This window comes from Peromyscus californicus, unplaced genomic scaffold (genome assembly GCF_007827085.1).
Source record: "Peromyscus californicus insignis strain IS unplaced genomic scaffold, ASM782708v3 Scaffold_17__1_contigs__length_78620276, whole genome shotgun sequence".
In the NCBI taxonomy this organism is placed as follows: Eukaryota; Metazoa; Chordata; class Mammalia; order Rodentia; family Cricetidae; genus Peromyscus; species Peromyscus californicus.
Window position 1 is genome coordinate 63,516,170 of NW_026294469.1, and position 19,200 is coordinate 63,535,369.

Sequence of the window (19,200 nt, forward strand, 5' to 3'; positions counted from 1 at the left end):
TTTTGAAAAGGTTTATTTACTGTATTTGATGTGTATGAGTGTTCGCCTGCATGTCTGTATATGCACCACATGTCTGTCTGGTACTGACGGAGGCCAGAACTGGAGTGACAGACCATCGTGAGCTGCCATGTGGGTACTGGGAAGTGAACCTGGATCCTCTGCAGGAGTAGCAAATGCTCCTCACCGCGGAGCCATCTCTCTAGCTCCAGTAAGAATTTTTTAAAGTTAAAAAATATAACCCATGAAGGAGATGAGAGGATGTTTCTCCGAAGGGAAGAGATGTCTCATGCAGCCACTAGGCAAAAAGGAGTTCACATTCCAGGTTAGTTTCAGCATCTTCCATCAGTACATTTTTGGTTACTCGGGGTCCTGTGTTCTCTTATGTTAATGGCAGTCTCTGGACGGGTACGACAAGGAAAATGAATAAAAAGCCAGGGAACAAAGATATTTCTTACTTCCATTTCTGAGCGAAAAAAGAGCCTGTTTTGTTCAACTTCCTGCAAGCCGGAAGTCCCAGCACGCCTGGAACACACCTAACCTCAGCGTTCTGGAGAAGATTGCGGAGGCAGGAGAGCAGCCCCAGGGCTGCGCGAGAGGGGCGGGGCGGAGGCGTGGTTTGGTAGGGAGGAGGCGGGGCGTGCGGCGGAGCCCAGGGATGAAGCATCTGTCCTGTTCATGTCTGTTGTGGCTTGGACTCCTAAAGGCTACTTTCTCCCAGGGGCAAGAGGACAGCAAACTCAGGAAGCTGTGCGGCAGTGACCTGATGATAGAAATTATGAAACTCTGTGGCCGATCTTCTCAGAGCCAGATCGAGTTGAATGAGAAAACTACTTTGACACAGCCCTCACACCAGGTCAAAATCGTCAGCCTTGACCAAATCCCTTCTTCGACCCCGGGAAGATTCACAAACCCACGCCCTGCATCTGCCTCAAGAAAAACTTGGGGACCCCAGCCACTGCCGGACCATCAGTTTGAAAAGGCCAGCTTGCTTGCTGAGAAATCAAGAGAGTTTTCATCCCTCGATGTCAATCCCTATGTTGAGAATGTAAAACTTCAGAAGAAAAGCACAAACGAAATCAACACCTTCAGCAGTTTATTTTGGGGGAAACATGCCCAAAGGAAACACAGAGGTTTCTCAGATAAATGCTGTCTTATGGGGTGCACAAACGAAGAGCTGGCCTTTGCCTGTCTCCCGTATGCTGATTTTTAAAGCGTAACGATAAAACAAATGTCACTGGTGACTGAGAGGTACAAACCATCGTAGAAACTATGCTAGCTTAATAAATACTATGTCTAACTCACCACTTATTTATTCTTGGAGTTATGCTAGTAGGTTACGCTGGATTGTGAACTGCGTTGGAGAATATTCATGAGCCGTTGACGGTGACTTCCGGTGGTGACAGGCATCTTAGTGACTCCTTTCTGTCATATATATTTTATAGACGATGTTAGTATAAGTGTCACATTCCAAGCAGACATTTGGAAATTGCCTATTTGGGTTTTATCATTATGATTGAAAATTCTCAAGCTGCATTTAAATAGAATATGGAATGTTATACATTCTTTCTATATAATATACAGATCCGTGTCCATTTAAAAAAAGAAAGAATCAGGAAGCAGAGGCAGGCGGATCTCTGTGAGTTCGAGGCCAGTCTGGGCTACAGAGTGAGTTCCAGGAAAGGCACAAAGCTACACAGAGAAACCCTGTCTCGAAAAACCAGAAGAAAAAAAAGTAGCAGCATCCAGATTGTCTGCCCACCTAAAACAAAAATCTTACCACAATAAGATCTGGGCCCATTAAATTGTACCTTTAGAAAACAGATTTTTCTTCAAATGCAACATTACATAACTCTCAGTCATACATATCTTAACATAAATCTGCTTATCAGAGTGGTTTAGCCTACACCATCCTCTCTCAAAACCTTTCTCTGCCAGCCAAGTTACTAAGAAACAGAGTTGAGCCCAGATTAGATCTCATTGTGGCTTGCATCTGAAATGTCCCCTACAGACTTGTGTTTTCAATGCTTGTTCCCCAGCTGGTGGCTTTGGTGCCTCTGGGAGGTGGTGTCCAGTTGGTAGCAGTAAGAGAGGACCTGCTTCACATAGGGTGGGCCTTTGAAAGTGAAAGCTCCGAGTCCAGGTTTGGACTGTTTTCTGCTTCCTGGTCCGCCATGATGTGGACACACTGCGAGCGTCTGCTGCTACCAGCAGAGCCTCTCTCTCTCACACAAGCCAAGGAAGAGGACTCTAAAGTTCTCTATTACCTGTTTTGTTTGAAACAGGTCTCATATAACCCAAATAACTATGTAGCTGGGGATGACCTAAACTGACCCCCCTGCCTCCATCTCTCTGGTGCTGGGGTTATAGGCATGTGCCACCACACCACACCTAATTTCTCACCATCCAAATTTAAATCAAGACACCTTCTGTTTCCCCTCTTTGTGATTACTGCCGTCCTTGCAGATGGGATGTTACCTCTCTCTGAGATTCTGATTTCCCTTTCCCCAGTGACTAATGATACTAAACATCTCATGTACTTCTCGACCATCTGTATATCTTGGAGAAATGTTCCTTGCCCATTCTTAAACTGAAGGGTTTTATATTCAGTTCTTTACTTATACGTGTTTGCAGGTCCCTGTTGCTCGAAATCTAATGTGGTATATGCTGAGAGATCAGAGAGACAAAGGAACAAGCCACTGCCATGTCCCACTTCGACAACTAATCCTCCGACTGAATGTCTCTGAGTCCTCAGCCGAAAGGGGTCCAGCTGAAAAGGGCTTTAGCTGAAAAATCTTCAGCCAAAAGAGCCTTAGTTCCTGTCTCCTCGTGCCTTATATACCTTTCTCTGCCCAGCCATCACTTCCTTCCTAGTGCTGGGATTAAAGGCATGTGACTCCCAAGTACTGGAATTAAAGGTGTGTGCCACCACCGTCTATCTCTGTTTCTCTCCTAGACTGAGTCAATCTCATGTAGTCCAGGGTGACTTTGAACTCACAGAGATCCAGACAGATCTCTGTGTCCCGAGTGCTAGGATTAAAGGCATGTGCCACCACTGCCTGGCCTCTATGTTTAATCTAGTGGCTTGTTCTGTTCTCTGATCTTCAGGCAAATTTTATTAGGATACACCATATATCACCACAGGTCTTTATGATCAGGTAAATATTTTATTCCATCCTGCAGGGTGGTTTTTTTGTTTTTTTGTTTTGTTTTTTTTTTTTTACTGTCTTGATTTGTTTTCTTCTGCACAGAAGTTTTAATTTTGATTGTCTAGTTCATCTATCTCTTTCTCTTGGTACTTATTCTTTTGTTGTTATGTCTAAGGACCACTGTCAAAGTCGTGGTCATGAACATTTAATCTTACTTCTTCCAAGAAACTTAAAATCTCTGTACTATTTTATTTTATTTTTGAGACAGGGTCTCATATGTCCCAGACTGGTCCTGAACTTGCTGTGTAGCAGAAGATGACCTTGAACTTCTGATCCTCTTGTGTCTACCACCCAAATGCTGATGTCACAGGCATGTGTCACAATGTATGGTTTTTGTGGTGCCAGGGATAGAGCACCTGGCTTTATGTGTGCCAGACAAGGCAAGCACTCTGCCAACTGAGCTAAGCCATACATTCAACCCTTAGTTTTAACTCTTATATTTAAATTGTTGATTCAGTTTTTAGTTGATTTTTGTGCATGGTGTGAGATATTGCCAAACTTAATCCATTGCTTGAAAAGATCCAGTTTTCGATCACCACTTATTATGCTCCCTCCAAAGTTAAATAGTTTGGGGACCTATGGCAATGTATTATGATAAAAAATATCTCTTACATTCTAAGAGACTGGAACTTTTGCTGGACCTCACAGCCAGAGTTAATAATAGACCTTGAGGTCTCTTAAGACTGTCTCAAGACCTTTGTTTGTTTTCGAGAGAGAGAGAGAGAGAGAGAGAGAGAGAGAGAGAGAGAGAGAGAGAGAGAGAGACAGAGAGAGAGAGAGAGAGAGAGAGAGAGAGAGAGAGAGAGAGAGAGAGAGAGAGAGAGAAGAGAGGAGAGAGAGAGAGAGAGAGAGAGAGAGAGAGAGAGAGAGAGAGAGAGAATAGGTGAAGTTGGGGAGGTGAGGAGCTTAGGATCTGGGAGGAGTTGGGAGAGGGGAAACCATGATCAGAATATATTGTATGAAAAATAATTTTGAAAATTATAACGTAGAATGGGGTGGGCTCTGTCTTGAGTGTCCATCTCTGCCAGCTTCACCTGGAGCTTCTACATACCAACATTTCTGTTGGGTGAAGAAAAACTTATGTCACATAAACATATTTAAAATCAAAATAAAAACTTAAGATTGTTATCCTACTGTGTATGCAGCCTATTTGTTTAACCTGAGAAAAATGTAACAACAGCTTTTATTTGCCTTGGATATCTCATATAATCATCTTTTACAACCTAAACTAATGTAGATCTGCGATCTTATGTACTCCTCCATGACCCAAGAGTAGTGCGTGTTTGTGCATCAAATCTATAGAGCCATCTGGTGTTGATGGCTCAACACCCCGGATGTCTTTTTCAGCCCCGAACTCTGCTTAGTCCTTTCCCATAATTTCTGTCTCTTTATTGATATTCTTGATTTGCTCATGCATGTTCATTCTCCTGGTTCCCAGTAGCTCATTGAGCATATTTAATACTGATAGTTCACAAACTTTGTCTGGTAAGTCCAATGTTTGTACTTCTTCAGGAACACTTACTGATTTCTTCTATAAATGGACTGTTCTATTTATTTCTTTACATGCTTCACAGTTGTTTGATGGAACTGGATGTTTGAATATTGTTATGTGATGACCCTGGAAACCAGACTCGTCGCCCTACTTAGGACCCATTTTCATTGCTTGCTTGACTTTCTCTTTTCTCACCCTTTCTGATGGAAACGATGGAAGCAGAAGTGGAGTGTCTATCCCTGTCACCTTCTAAGAGGACACCTTACTTCTCTCGTGTAACAGTGAGTCGACCTAGTGTCAACATAGTGAGCAGTAATCGAGGTATTATATGAGCGTTACCTAGTTGAGCATCGATTGCCTTTATTTAGAATTGTGGAGTACTTTTGGAAAGTTTTTATTTTTCTGACACAATTCTTACATAATTAAGAAAATGTATGCACTATGTCTACTCTCTCACATTTATACTTGTAGGTATTGATTCCTGGGTTTGTGCGTGTCCCTCCCTCCCTGCCTGCCTTCCTCCCCGCTTTCCTCCCTTCCTTCCTTCCTTTTCTTTCTTTCTTTCCTTTTCACTGTGTACTTTTCTTTAGTTAATGTTAATTTATGGAGATAGAAAAGGAGGAGTGGACATGATGTAATACAGTATTCATACGTGAATTTCCCCCAAATAAAAAGTTTAAATTAAAAAAAAATACTTCCCTTTTACAAACTAGTTTGTATTTAAACAATGCAGACAATTTAAAAAAAGAGTTTGAAAAAATAGAACGCATCTTTTCTAAGCAAAAGAATTATTAATTACTGTAATCCTCCAAAGGGTGACGGAAAGATTCATGTTCTGTGTTGTGAGAACTGCAAGGTGGATTCTGGCTTCAGAAACTCTCTTACGACTCTATCACTCTTTCTGCCTTCTCTTCCTCAGGGCTCTTGAGTCTTGGTGGAGTCATCCCATTTAGGCCAAGGAGTGTTCCAAGGTCTCCCACTCCCTGCATACTGTCTGGCTGTGGGTCTCTGTATTGGTTCCCATCTGCTGTGGGAGGAAGCTCCTCTGATGATGGCTGAGCAAGACACTGATCTGTGAGTACAGCAGAAGAATGCCATTACAAGTCATTTTATTGCTATCTACCCTTGGCAAAACAGTAGCGTTTGGTTCTTCCCTAGGTCCCTGGCCTATCTAGTCTCGGGTTCTTGGCCACCCAAGCAGTGTTGGACATGTACTCCAGCTCATGGAGTGAGCCTTAATTCAAACCAGATATTGGTTGGTTATTCCCACAACCTTTGTTCTGCTGGTGCGCCAGCGATCTTGAAAGCAGGTCACCATTGTAAATCAAAGGGTTGGTAGCTGTGTGGGTGGTTACATTTCTCCTTTGGTAACGTGCAGCACGCCTTCCAGGACCATGAATACTAATCCAAACGGGTATGGCTCTAGGTAGGCACCAGCTCGACTTCTTCGTGTTCAATGAGTTGTGGAAGGCACTATCAGCAATAGGGCCTTCCTGTCAGTTTGTGGAGAGCCACCAATCGCCCTGGTTGGGGGTTCCCATGGGGCCCCTTTAGCCAAAAACTTGATTAGATGTAACCCATTCCCAGAACTGGAGACTATTTGGTGACAGGAGATGTCCAGTTGAGGCTTTGTCTCTCTCATTATTTGGCAATTTCATTTAGATTGCTTTTATGTATGTAAATAATACAGGAAGCTTCTATTGTATTAAATTTCCATATGACCCCTCATGTTTGCTGTGGAATGGTCTGTATGTCAAATGTGTTGCTGATTGGTCAATGAATAAATCGCTGATTGGCAGTGGCCAGGCAGGAAGTATAGGCAGGACTAACAGAGAGGAGAATTGAGAGAACAGGAAGCTGGGTGGGGGAGACACTGCCAGCCGCCATCAGGATAAGGAAGATGTAAAGTACCGGTAAGCCACAAGCCACGTGGCAAGGTATAGATTAATGGAAATGGATTAATTTAAGCTGTAAGAACAGTTAGCAAGAAGCCTGCCACGGCCATACAGTTTGTAACCAATATAAGTCTCTGTGTTTACTTGATCGGGTTTGAGCGGCTTGGGACTGGCGGGTGAGAAAGATTTGTCCTGACTGTGGGCCAGGCAGGAAAACTCTAGCAACACATGTTTCTTAGTTTTAGCTGTCCCTCCCTGTTTTCCCTCCCTCTCCTCCATCTTCCTTCTCCTTCCCTGCCCCTGTTCCAGTCCCTTCTCATCCATCCATACTATTCTATTTCCCCTCCTAGGGAGGTCCATCCCTCCCCATTGGTCCCTTGCTCTCTCCCTAACTCCTGTGGTTATATGGATTGTAGCTTACTTATCAATAACTTCATAGCTAATATCCATTTATAAGCAAATACATACCATATTTCTTTTTCCAGGTCTAAGTTTCACTAAGGATTTCTTTTTCTTGTTCCATCCATTTACCTGCAAATTTCATGATTTTGTTTTCTTAACAGCTCAGTAATATTCCGTTGTGTGAATGTACCACATTTTCTTTATCTATTCATCTGTTAATGGGCATCTAGGTGGCTTCCAGTTTCTGGCTATTATGAATAGCAATGAACAATCAAGTGTCTCTATAGTGGAATGAAGTGCCCTTTGGGTATATGCCCAAGTGTGGTGTGGTGGTTTGAATAAGAATGGCCCCAGAGACTCATATTTGAATGCTTAGGGAGTGGTATTAGGAGCTAGTTCCCTGTTGGAGTAGATGTGGCCTTTTTGGAGGAAGTGCGTCATGGGGGTGGGTTTTGGAGTTTCAAATGCCCAAGCCAGCCCCAGTGGCACTCTCTCTTCCTACTGCCTGTTGGTCTGGATGTAGAACTCTTGGCTCCTTCTCCAGGATCATGTCTACCTGTACACTGGCGTGTTTTCCATCATGATGATAATGAACTAAACTTCTGAACCTGTAAGCCAGCCCCAGTAAAATGTTTTCCTTTATAAGAGTAGCTGTGGTCATGGTATCTCTTCACAGCAATAGAAACCCTAACTAAGACAAGCAATGTAGCTGGATCTTGAGGTAGATCAGTTCCCATTTTTATCTTGGGCATTGTTTCTCCATCAATAGAACTCATCCTTAGGGGACATGTCACATATACTTTGTAGCTTGGTGACCTCTATAATGACCAAGACCACATCAGATCCTCCCCTAGGCTCGTAAGCTATAGAATCCATCTTCATGGTAGAAGTCACATGTACTCAACAAAAGAGTTTCTGATGTAGTCACACCTTAACCTTTATTGTACACATAGGATTGGGATAATGGTTAACAGGGATTTTTTTCCCCAAAAATTATACTATACTTAAACATGCCTAAAATAAACTGCCTGGTGTCAGATTCTAGAAGTTTTAACTAGTGTCTGGCTAACTAAGTCATACTAAACTGGATTTTCTTCATGCCTCACATAGATTATTTCTCTGCCGGCTGCAGTGTTTGCAGGGACCCCCACAAGATGAAATCTCAAAGTAGTTTTGATTTGCATTTCCCTGGTGACTAAGGATGTTGAATGTTTCTTTAAGTGCTTCTCAGCCATTTGAGTTTCCTCTTTCGAGAATTCTCTGTTTAGATCTGTACCCCAATTTTTAGTTGTGTTATTTGTTTTTGGTTTTGAGAGGTTTGGAGTTTTGGGTTTTTTGGGTTTTTTTTATGTCCAGTTTTTTGAGTTCTGTATATATTTTGGATATCAGTCTTCTATAGAATATGGAGTTGGTAAAAATCTTTTTTCATTCTGTAGGCTGACACCAAATGATGGTGTCCTTTGTTATACAGAAACTTTTCAGTTTCATGAGATGCCATTTATTAAGTGTTGATCTTAGTGTCTGTGCTGTCAGTTGTCCGTTCAGAAAGTCTTCTCCTGTGCCAGTGAGTTCAAGGTTATTTCCCACTTTTTCTTCTGTCAGATTCAGTGTATCTAGTCTTACGTTGAGGTCTTTGATCCATTTGGAGTTGAGTTTTGTGCAGGTTGATAAGTATGGCTCTATTTGGATTCTTCTACATGCAGATATCCAATTTGACCAGCACCATTTCTTGAAGATGTTATCTTTTTACAGTGTATATTTCTGGCTTCTTTGTCAAAAATCAGGTGTCCAAGGATATGCAGATTTATTTCTGGATCTTCAATTCAACTTCATTAATCCACATGTCTATTTTGGTGCCAGTACCATGCTGTTTTTATTACTATAGCTCTGTAATACAATTTGAGATCAGGATGGGTGATGCACAGACACCAGCAGTTCTTTTATCATTCATGAGTGTTTTAGCTATTCTGGGTTTTATGTGTTTCCATATAAAGCTGAAAATTGTCCTTTCAAGATCTGCGAAGAATTGCATTGGAATTTACATGGGGATTGCATTAAATCCATATGTTGCTCTTGGTAGGATAGTCATTTTTACTATATTAACACTACCAATCCATGAGCATGGGAGATCTTCCATTTTCTGATATCTTCTTCAGTTTTTTTCTTCATTGTCTTAAAGTTTTTATTATACAAGTTTTTCACTTGCTTACCCCAAGATATTTTATATTACTTTAGGTTATTGTGAAAAATGTTGTTTCTCTGATTTCTTTCTCAGAATGTTTGTCATTCGTATATAGGAGGGCTACTGATTTTGGGGAGTTAATTTTGTAACCTGCTACTTTGCTGAAAGTGTTTATCAGCTGTAGAAGTTCCCTGGTGGACTTTTAGGATCACTTATGTACACTATCATATCATCCACAAATAATGATACTTTGACTTCTTCCTTTCCAGTTTGTATCCATCCCCTGTTCTCCTTCAGTTGTCTTATTGCTCTAACTCAGACTTCAAGTACTATATTGAATAGGTATGGCGAGAGTGGATAGCCTGGCTGTGGAATATTTCTTAACACTGTGTGAATGTATGTTGCTGTGGTTGGTTTAATAAAGAAGCTGGGCCGGGCGGTGGTGGCGCACGCCTTTAATCCCAGCACTCGGGAGGCAGAGCCAGGCGGATCACTGTGAGTTCGAGGCCAGCCTGGGCTAAAGAGTGAGTTCCAGGAAAAGGCGCAAAGCTACACAGAGAAACCCTGTCTCGAAAAAAAACAAAAAAAAAAAATAAAAATAAAAAAAAATAAAGAAGCTGGCTGGCCAATAGCTGAACAGAATAAAGTTAGGCAGGAAAACCAGACTAGGAGAATGCTTCAAGGAGAAGCGTGGAATCACTGGAGTCGCCAGGAGAGGAAGCAAGACATACTGAAGGACAGGTAAAGCCACGGGCCACATGGCAATATATAGATTGATAGAAATGGGTGAATTTAAGTTGTAAGAGCTAGTTAGTAATAAGCCTGAGTTACCGACCAAGCATTTACAATTCATATTAAGACTCTGAGTGGTTAATTGGGAATTGGCAGGTGGGACAAGAAATGTAGGCTTACAAGTGGCGCCCAAACATTCAACAAGAGTTTCCACATAAAACCTGAGAAAGCTTTTAAAAGGGTTCTAAGTGCACAGACACAGAGACAAATGCAGGTTCCTAGTCTCACAGTCTCATGCCAGCCACAGTGTGAAGATGTGTCTCAGCTGCCTGTGAGATGGAGCCAGCCACCAACTGCCACGAGGTAAGCAGCAAGGCAGGTTCCCACAGTCTCCCACAGAGAGAGGCATCTCCTAGCCGCTGCCTGTGGCCGTACCTGCCAGCCCAAGCTCCGCCAGCATGCTGCATGGTGGGTTTGGAGTTTTGCTCATGCAGACAGAAAAGGATCACAAGTATGCAGTAAATTAGGTTCAGATGGGCCACAGTGTGTTTGAAAATGTGCAAAGACTTGGAAGACAGAAGAGAAATGGTATATAAAAAATAGTTTTAACATGATAGGGTAAAGTCCTTAAAGAGGGAGTAAAGTCCTACAAAAGAAAAAAAGCCACATAAAGATGAAAATTATACACAGAGTCTGGATCCTGTATGTTACTGTGTTGTCTTTGAATTTTTTGGCTGCTAGGACACAATGTATTGTGAGGGATGGTAGATTAAACCAACTTATATATTTTGAAAATGTCTTGACTTCAAAATTTAAGTCAAAAGGTGTATTGCCTTGGGAGAGAGGTTATGCTTTTATTTTCCCAGGAAATGAGAGGCTGTGGGTTCATTTTGGGTTAAAGAACATCAGGTTTGATTGAGGAAGACCTCCTGAAATCCTGACTACAAACATAAAGAAATGGCCTGAAGGAACTACAAGACACATGATGTATATTTTACCTGCTCAAACATATAACAGACAATCATCTTTGGCTGACTTAGGTACAATGCACAGTCTATACTTGTATTAATGTAGATATGCATGTTACCCTTAAAATCTTATGTATTTTCAGATCAAGGAAACCAGACACTAATGAAAACAGATGGTCCAAGAAATCCAGCATTTCAAAATGCCTCTGTTATAGTCTCCTCAGAATTCTGCATCCAGAACAGCTTAAAGGCTGCTGGCTGAGATGACCCAGCCTCACAGAATACTCCAGTCAGGACTTGACCATAATCCTAAATTGTCTCAGGGTCCCCCAAAGATAACAGCACCCATGAAGAACAGGAACCAGGCTAGAGAACTATGCCCACATTCCCAAAAGATGGGATGTGGATATTTATTATCATTTAAGGAGGGTTGGTTACAAGTTGTTATAGGTAATGGTCAAGAAAAAAGCTGAACAAAGGAGATTAGATTCAAAGATCTCTTTCTGAAGGGAAAAAAGGGGGATAGGATATAGAAATGATAGGATAAAAGAGTATATTATTGAATCTTCTTTAATCCAAAAAATAGTGATTAATCTCAAAATATTTTACATTGGTTGGATTTTAGTTTATTGATACAAATTTAAAGTTATTTCTACTATACTGTATGTATATTTCTACTCTTGTTTGGGGTATTGTGCTTATGTAGCTCACTTAAGAATATAATGTATAATTAGGAAATATATATTACTAGTTAGTCATCTATAATAGTCAAACTTATAGTCATGTTAGGCATGTTTTCAAGGTCATACACAGATATATCTAGACAGATAGATGGTCTTCAAATACCTCAAAGACTTACAGAATATGACATTTAATATGTTTAATAACATAAGGCTTTCCATGACAGTGAGACACGTCCACTCCTGGCAGTACCAATTTACTTCAAAGCAAGATGATGGGCATCAAAGAACCTTCATATGGAGTTTGCTTTCTTTATGACAAAAGCTAGCCATGTGGGCAAAGAAACTTCCCTTGCCTCAATTGCCAACAATGTACGGTTCAAACTGGACCAGCAGCATGCAAGAGAGGCAACTGCCAAACTTTGCCAAGACAAGATAGGACAGTCCTTCAGAATCCCCTGCTTCACAGGAAAGTCTGTCAGATATGCTAGGCCTGTGGGCCAGAGTTGGATGCCCCAACGTTGCAGAGGAACTTTGGGTGACTGTCCAAGCAGCCTGATGTCCCTGTCATTAGGTAACATTTCATCTTTCTGGGGTCTTTGATGGAGTTAAAGACTAAATAGTTAAAGTTACAGTTTTCCTTAGTTATGAAAGAAAGCAAATTAGGTATAACACTTTGGACTCACAAAGATAGGATAGATAATGGAGTATTTTCTCTGATTTTGCCAAGTGCAAATGGACCAGATATTGTGACTGTGATTCTTACTTGATAATTGTTTTTGTTATATATAATTTTACTATGTTAAAGTTAAAGCCTTCCTTTTTTATTTAGACAAAAAGGGAGAAATGCTGTGGAATATTTCTTAACACTGTGTGAATGTGTGTTGCTGTGATTGGTTTAATAAAGAAGCTGACTAGCCAATAGCTGAATAAAATAAGATTAGGCAGGACAGCCAGACTAGGAGAATGCTGAGAGGAAGAAGCGGAGTCACTGGAGTCACCAAGAAACACAGAGAGAGCAGGACATGCTGGAGGACAGGTAAAGCCACAAGCCATGTGGCAATACATAGATTAATAGAAATGGGTTAATTTAAGTTGTAAGAGCTAGTTAGTAATAAGTCTGAGCTAACTGCCAAGCATTTATAATTAATATAAGCATCAATATGTTTATTTGAGAGTGGCTGTGGGACAAGAAAACTCTACCTACACAGCCTTGTCTTGTTCCTGATTTTAGTGGGATTGCTTTGAATTTCTCTCCATTTAAGTTAATGTTGGCTCTGAGCTTGCTGTATATTGTCTTTATTATGTTGAGGTATATCCCTTGGGTCCTTAATCTTTCCAGGATTTTTATCATAAAGGAGTGCTGGATTTTTTCAAAGGCTTTTTCTGGATCTAATGAGATAGGTGACTGGGTGATATTTTTTCTTTCAGTTTGTTTATATGATGGAGTACATTTATTAATTTATGTATGTTGAACATCTCTGCATCTCTGGGATGAAGACTATTTGATCATGTGGATGATGTTTGTGATGTGCTTGGATTCTGTTTGGAAGTATTTTATTGAGAATTTTTGTGTCTATGTTCATGAGGGAAATTGATCTACAATTGTCTTTCTTTCTTGGGTCTTTATGTGGCTTAGGTACCAGGGTAACTGTAGTCTCATAAAACGAATTGAGCAATGTTCCTTTAGTTTCTATTTTGTGGAATAATTTTAGGAGTAGTGGCATTAACTGTTCTTCGAGAGTCTGGTAGAATTCTGTGCTAAAACCGTCTGGTCTTGGGCTTTCTTTGATTGGTAGACTTTTAGTTACTATTTCTATTTCACTGGGGATAATAGGTCTGTTTAAATTGCTTATCTGATCTTGATTTAACTTTTCTAAGTGGAATGTGTCTAGAAAGTAATCCATTTATTTTAGATTTTTCCAATTTGGTGGAGGACAGGTTTTTAAAGTATGTCTTTATGATTCTTGAGATTTCCTCGGTGACTGTTGTTATGCCCTCCTTTTCATCTCTAATTTCATTAGTTTGGATCATCTCTTTCCATCTACTGGTTAATTTGGTTAAGGGTTTGTCAATCTTACTGATTTTCTCAAAGAACCAACTCTTTGTTTCATTGATTCTTTGTATTGTTTTGTTATTGTTGTTTGTTTCTATTTTGCTGATTTCAGTCCTTCGTCTGATTATTTCTTGCCACCTACTCCTTTTGGGTATGATTTCTTCTTTTTGTTCTAGATCTTTCAGATATGCTGTTAAGTTATTAATGTGAGATTTCTCTACCTTTTTTATGTAGACACTTAGTGCTATGAACTTGCCTGTTAGAACTGCCTTCATTGTGTCCCATAGTTTAGGTAGGTATGTTGTGTTTTCATTTTCATTCAATTCTAAAAAGTTTTTAATTTCTTTCCTAATTTTTGTCTTGGCTCATTTTTCATTCAGTAATGTGCTTTTCAGTTTCCATGAGTTTGTAAGCTTTCTGCTGTTTCTGTTGTTGTTGATATCCAGCTTTAATCCATGATGATTATTTCAAATTTCTTGTATCTGTTAAGGCTTGCTTTGTGTCTGAGTATGTGGTCAATTTTGGAGAAAGCTCCATGAGGTGCCAAAAAGAAGGTATATTCTTTTGTGTTTAGGTGAAATGTTCTGTAGATATCAGCTAGGTCCATTTGGATTATGACATGAGTTAGCACCAGCATTTCTCTGTTTAGTTTTTGTCTGGATGACCTGTCAATTGGCAAGAATGGGGTATTGAAGTCACCCACTATCAGTGTGGAGGGTAGATATGTGATTTAAGCTATAGTAGTGTTTCTTTTATGAACTTGGGTGCCCTTGTGTTTGTTGTATAGATGTTAAGAGTTGCAGTATCCTCTTGGAGTTTTCCATTTGATGGGTATACAGCCATTCCCTATCTCTTTTGATTAGTTTTGATTTGAAGTCTGTTTTATCAGATATTAAAATGGTTACACCAGCTTGCTTCTTAGGTTTGCTTGCTTGAAATCTCTTTTTCCATCCTTTTATCTTGAGGTAATGTCTGTCCTTGATGTTAAGGTGTGTTTCTTGAATGTAGTAGAAGTTTGGATCCTGTTTTCTAGTCCAATATGTTAGTCTGTGTCTTTTTATACATTAATATTGAATGTTATCAATGGGCAGTGTTTGCTGATTCCTGTTATTTTGTTTTGGTGGCGTGGGTTTTCTCCTCTTCTTTTGATTTGCTGGTCTGATATTATTTGTTCCTTGTTTATTCCTTGGGTGTTGCTATCCTCTTCAGGTTCAAGTTTTCCTCCTAGCATCTTCTATGGGGCTGGATTTGTAGATAGATATTGCTTAAACTTGGTTTTATCATAGAATGTCTTTTTTCTCCATCTATTGTGTTTGAAAGTTTTTCTGGGTATAGTGGTTTGGCCTGATGTCTGTGGTCTCTTAGAGTTTATAGAATGTCTATCCAAGCCCTTCTGGCTTTTAAAGTCACCATTGAAAAGTCAGGTGTTATTCTAATAGGTAGGTCTGCCTTTATATGTTTTTTGGTCCTTTTCTCTAGCAGCTTTTAATATTCTTCCTTTGTTCTGTAGGTTTAGTGTTTTGGTTACTATGTGCTGTGGGGAATTTTCTGGTCCAGTCTATTTTGTGTTATGTATGCTACTTATACCTTGATAAGTACCTCATTCTTTAGGTTGGGGAAATTTTCTTCTATGATTTTTTTTTGAAAATATTTTCTGTGCCTTTGACCTGGCTTTCTTCTCCTTCCTCTACTTCTATTTTTCATAGATTTGTTCTTTTCATAGTGTCCCAGGTTTCCTGGATGTTTTATGCCTAGATTTTTTTTATATTTAACAGGGTTTCTATTTTTTTTGACAATTTCTTCTCTCTTGTCTTCAATGCCTGAGATTCTCTCTTTCATCTCTTGTATTTTGTTGGTGAAGATTGTCTCTAAGTTTCTTGCATAAATTCCTAAAATTTTCATTTCCAGATGCTGTTCTTAAAGTTAATATTTCTATTTGGGGACTAATATGGAACCTGCACCAGATACCCTGAGCTCCTGGTCTAAAGATCTACTTTCTGAAGCTCACACTTCAACTCTACCACATCCAAGTCCCATTTGAACATTGCAAATACTACAGCTGAAAGAATACAACAAAATAGCCCCAAATGTATAAATTCCAAAGCAGCAACTTAAACACAAAAAACCAAGGCAACATAACTGCTCCAAAAACTGTTAATCCTACAGTGAGGTTATGGAGAGAGTGAGTTCCATGAAATCCCAGAGAGAGAACTCAAAAGAATTGTTACAAATGTGTGCAAAGAAGTAAAAGAGGATGGACTTCTAGATGAGAACAAAAACAAACAGCTGAATGGATAATGAAAACGTAGTGTATATACACAATAGAATTTTATCCAGCCATAAAAAACACCGAAGTCATGAGATTTGCAGGTCAATAAATAGAACTGAAAACATTATACTGAATGAGGTAACCAGACTCAGAAAGACAAGCGCTGTGTGTTCTATCTGTGGATCCTAGCTCTGAATCATTGGATTTGAGTACAAAACCTGGACTAACTGAAGAAGCTGGGAAAGTAGGAAAGAAAATGAGGCTTTCTAGAGAGAAGGATAGTAGGACACAGGTGTGACAAGGGAGGAGGGAGAAATGGGGGTGTGGTTTAACTGAACATGGGAAAGGGAGGGTGGGACTGAGGTGGGGAAGAGAGATAAATAACACTAAGGATGTTTGGAAAGCTGTATGAAAATATTATGTTATGAACTTACTTTAAAACACATATATAATATATGTGCTTATGTATGTGTAGATTTTAGATGTAATTATTCTGTATGGGGTGATAATGGTCCCCACATACACACTGAATACAGATGCCCACATACTACTACAAATAAAGTCCAATTAACCCCAACACAATAATAATGGTTCATTTCAATATCCCACATGTGCCAACATACAGTCATCCTGACAAAAATAAGTAAATAAACAGAGAAACATCGGAGTTAAATGACAACATAGAATCAATGGACTTCACAGACACCTACAGAACATTCCATCCAAACACTATAGAATACATATTCTCCTCGGTGACTTATGGAACTTTCTCCAAAGTAGATCCTATGTTAGGGAGGAAAGCAAGTCTCAAGAAACACAAGGCATTTTAATAATTCCTTATAGTCTACTGACCATAATGGAATAAGACTATATGTCAACAGAAAAAGAAGCCTTAGAGTGCACACAGACTCACGGAGATCAAAGAGCAACACTACTACACAGTGAATGGGTCCTTGAAGAAAGCAGGAAAAAAATTTAAATTCCTAGAATCAAATAAAATGAAAACACAATATACCAAAACCTAAGGGATACAATGAAAGCAATCCTAAGAGAGATGTTTATAACTTGGGTGCCCACATTAAGATATTGGAGAGATCTCAAATAAATGACTTAATGATAAACCTTAGTCCCTGGGAAATAAAAACAATCAAAACCCTAGATCTGTAAACAAAAAGAAATCACTAAGATAAATTAAAAATCATGAAATGAGAACAGAAAGGAAAAGAAGGAAGGAAGATAGGAAGGAAGGAAGGGAGGGAGGAAGGAACGAAGGAATGAAGGAACGAAGGAAGGGAGGAAGAAGGAAGGAAGAAGGAAGGAAGAAGGAAGGAAGGAGGAAGGAAGAAACAGAGCTGGTTCTTTGAAAAGACAGGGAAGACTGACAAACTCTCAGCCAAACCAGCCAGAAGAAAGAGAAAAAAATACTCAATAAAATTAGAAATAAAAAAGAAATATAAGAGACACCAGTATGTCAGATCACAGTCCAAGCATGCAGTCCTGTGAGAATTCTGAGTACTTGTAAGAAAACAAGAGAAGAGCACTGTAATCTCAGTTTCTTCAAAAACACGGACTTGTTCTTGGAATGTGCTTTCACGCCCCACCCCACCCCCAGGGGTAGTGGATAGGAGTGAGTCACTTCGGATTATTCATTACAGCCAGCTATTGCTATTTGTGTATATGCCTCCATGGAAAAACATGTTATTGCCACTTGCAGCTTTTCCTTGTGATTGTACATTGTATTCTTCTTAACTATCGTGGTATAAATTGTCTGATGCTCCGAATAAAGTTAGCTATTGCATGAGACTTTAGTCTGCCTCATTTATCCACTCCATTCTCCCAGGACCCACCACCTCCAGAGAGGTAAACACCAGCGAAATTCAGAAAATCACTAGGTCTTAGCTTTAAAACACTACTTTGGAAAACATAAGAGGAACAGATGAATTTCTATACACATATAAGCAGCCAAAATTAAACTGAGATTAGATATGCAATTTCAACAGGTCTATAAAAATCAGTAATATTGAAGCAGTAATTTAAAATCTCCCAACTAAAATAAGTCCAGGCCCAGGTGGACACACAGGTGTATTCCACCAGGTCTTTAAAGAAGACCTAAGCCCAATGTTTCTCAAACTATTCCATAAAATAGAACAGGAAGGAGCATTAGGAAACTCTCTTTACAAAGTTAATATCATTCTGATACCAAAACCAAATGGAGATGGAATGAAAAAAGTTGAAAACCAATTCCTTGATGAACATACATGCAAAACCCTCAACAACAACAACAACAACAAAATAAATTTTAAAATGCACCAAAATGAACATTTGTATATGATAAAATTGGCTTTATTCCAGAGATGCAGGGATAACACTACATAAATGGGCTTGTTTTTGTTAGGCTTTTTATTGCTGTGAAGAGACACGATGACCACAGCAACTCTTATAAATGAAACATTTAATTGAAGTGGCTCGCTTACAGTTTCAGAGGTTTAGTCCATTATCATCATGACAGGGAGCATGGTGGCATGTAAGCAGATGTGGTGCTGGAGTAGTAGCTGTGAGTCCTACATCTTGTAGGCAGCAGGAAGTCGACTGAGACACTGAGTGTGTCTTGAGCATGGGAAACCTCAAAGCCTGCCCCCACTGTGACACACTTCCTCCAACAAGGCCATACCCACTTCAAAAAAGCCACAGCTCCTAATAGTGATGCTCTCTATGAGATTATGGGGCCCAATTACGTTTAAACTACCACAAGGCTCAAGGGCAAAAATCACACGATTGCCTCAATAGATGCAGAAAAGGCCTTTGACAAATATTCCACATCCTTCTGTGATTAAAACTCCAAATTAACTAGAGATGAAGGGAACATATGTTGACATAGTAAAGGCTGTATCTGACAAACCAATAGTAAATATCATGCTAAGTGGAGAAAAATTCCAAGTATTCCCCCCCTAATCAGGAACAAAACAAGGCTGCCCACTCTCTCCTATTCACTATAGTGCTTGAAGTCCTAGCTACAACAATATGACAAGAGAAATAAATGGAAGGATCTATCAGGAAATCAAGATGTGAAAGTATCTATGTTTGCAGATACTTTAATACAGTTCTATACATAAAAGACCATCAAGACTCTGCTAGAAAACTCTTAGAGCTGATAAATACTTTAAGAAAACAGCAGGATACATACTATACAAAATCAGTAGCCTTCCTGTAACCAATAACAAACACACTGAGAAAGAAATCAGGGAAACAATTCCATTCATAACAGCCTAAAGCAATATCTTGGAACAAGCCAAGGATGTGAAAGAACTCTCCAGTGAA

At 39.6% G+C, this 19,200-nt stretch overlaps 1 protein-coding gene across 1 annotated transcript; it reads left to right on the forward strand.

The window, feature by feature from the left end:
- The first annotated feature begins 655 nt into the window (after positions 1-655).
- LOC128112496 (insulin-like peptide INSL6) lies at positions 656-1,210 on the forward strand. The gene has a single exon (XM_052741491.1). It carries the CDS (start codon positions 656-658, stop codon positions 1,208-1,210), a length of 555 nt encoding a protein of 184 aa, XP_052597451.1.
- The last annotated feature ends 17,990 nt before the right edge of the window (positions 1,211-19,200 follow it).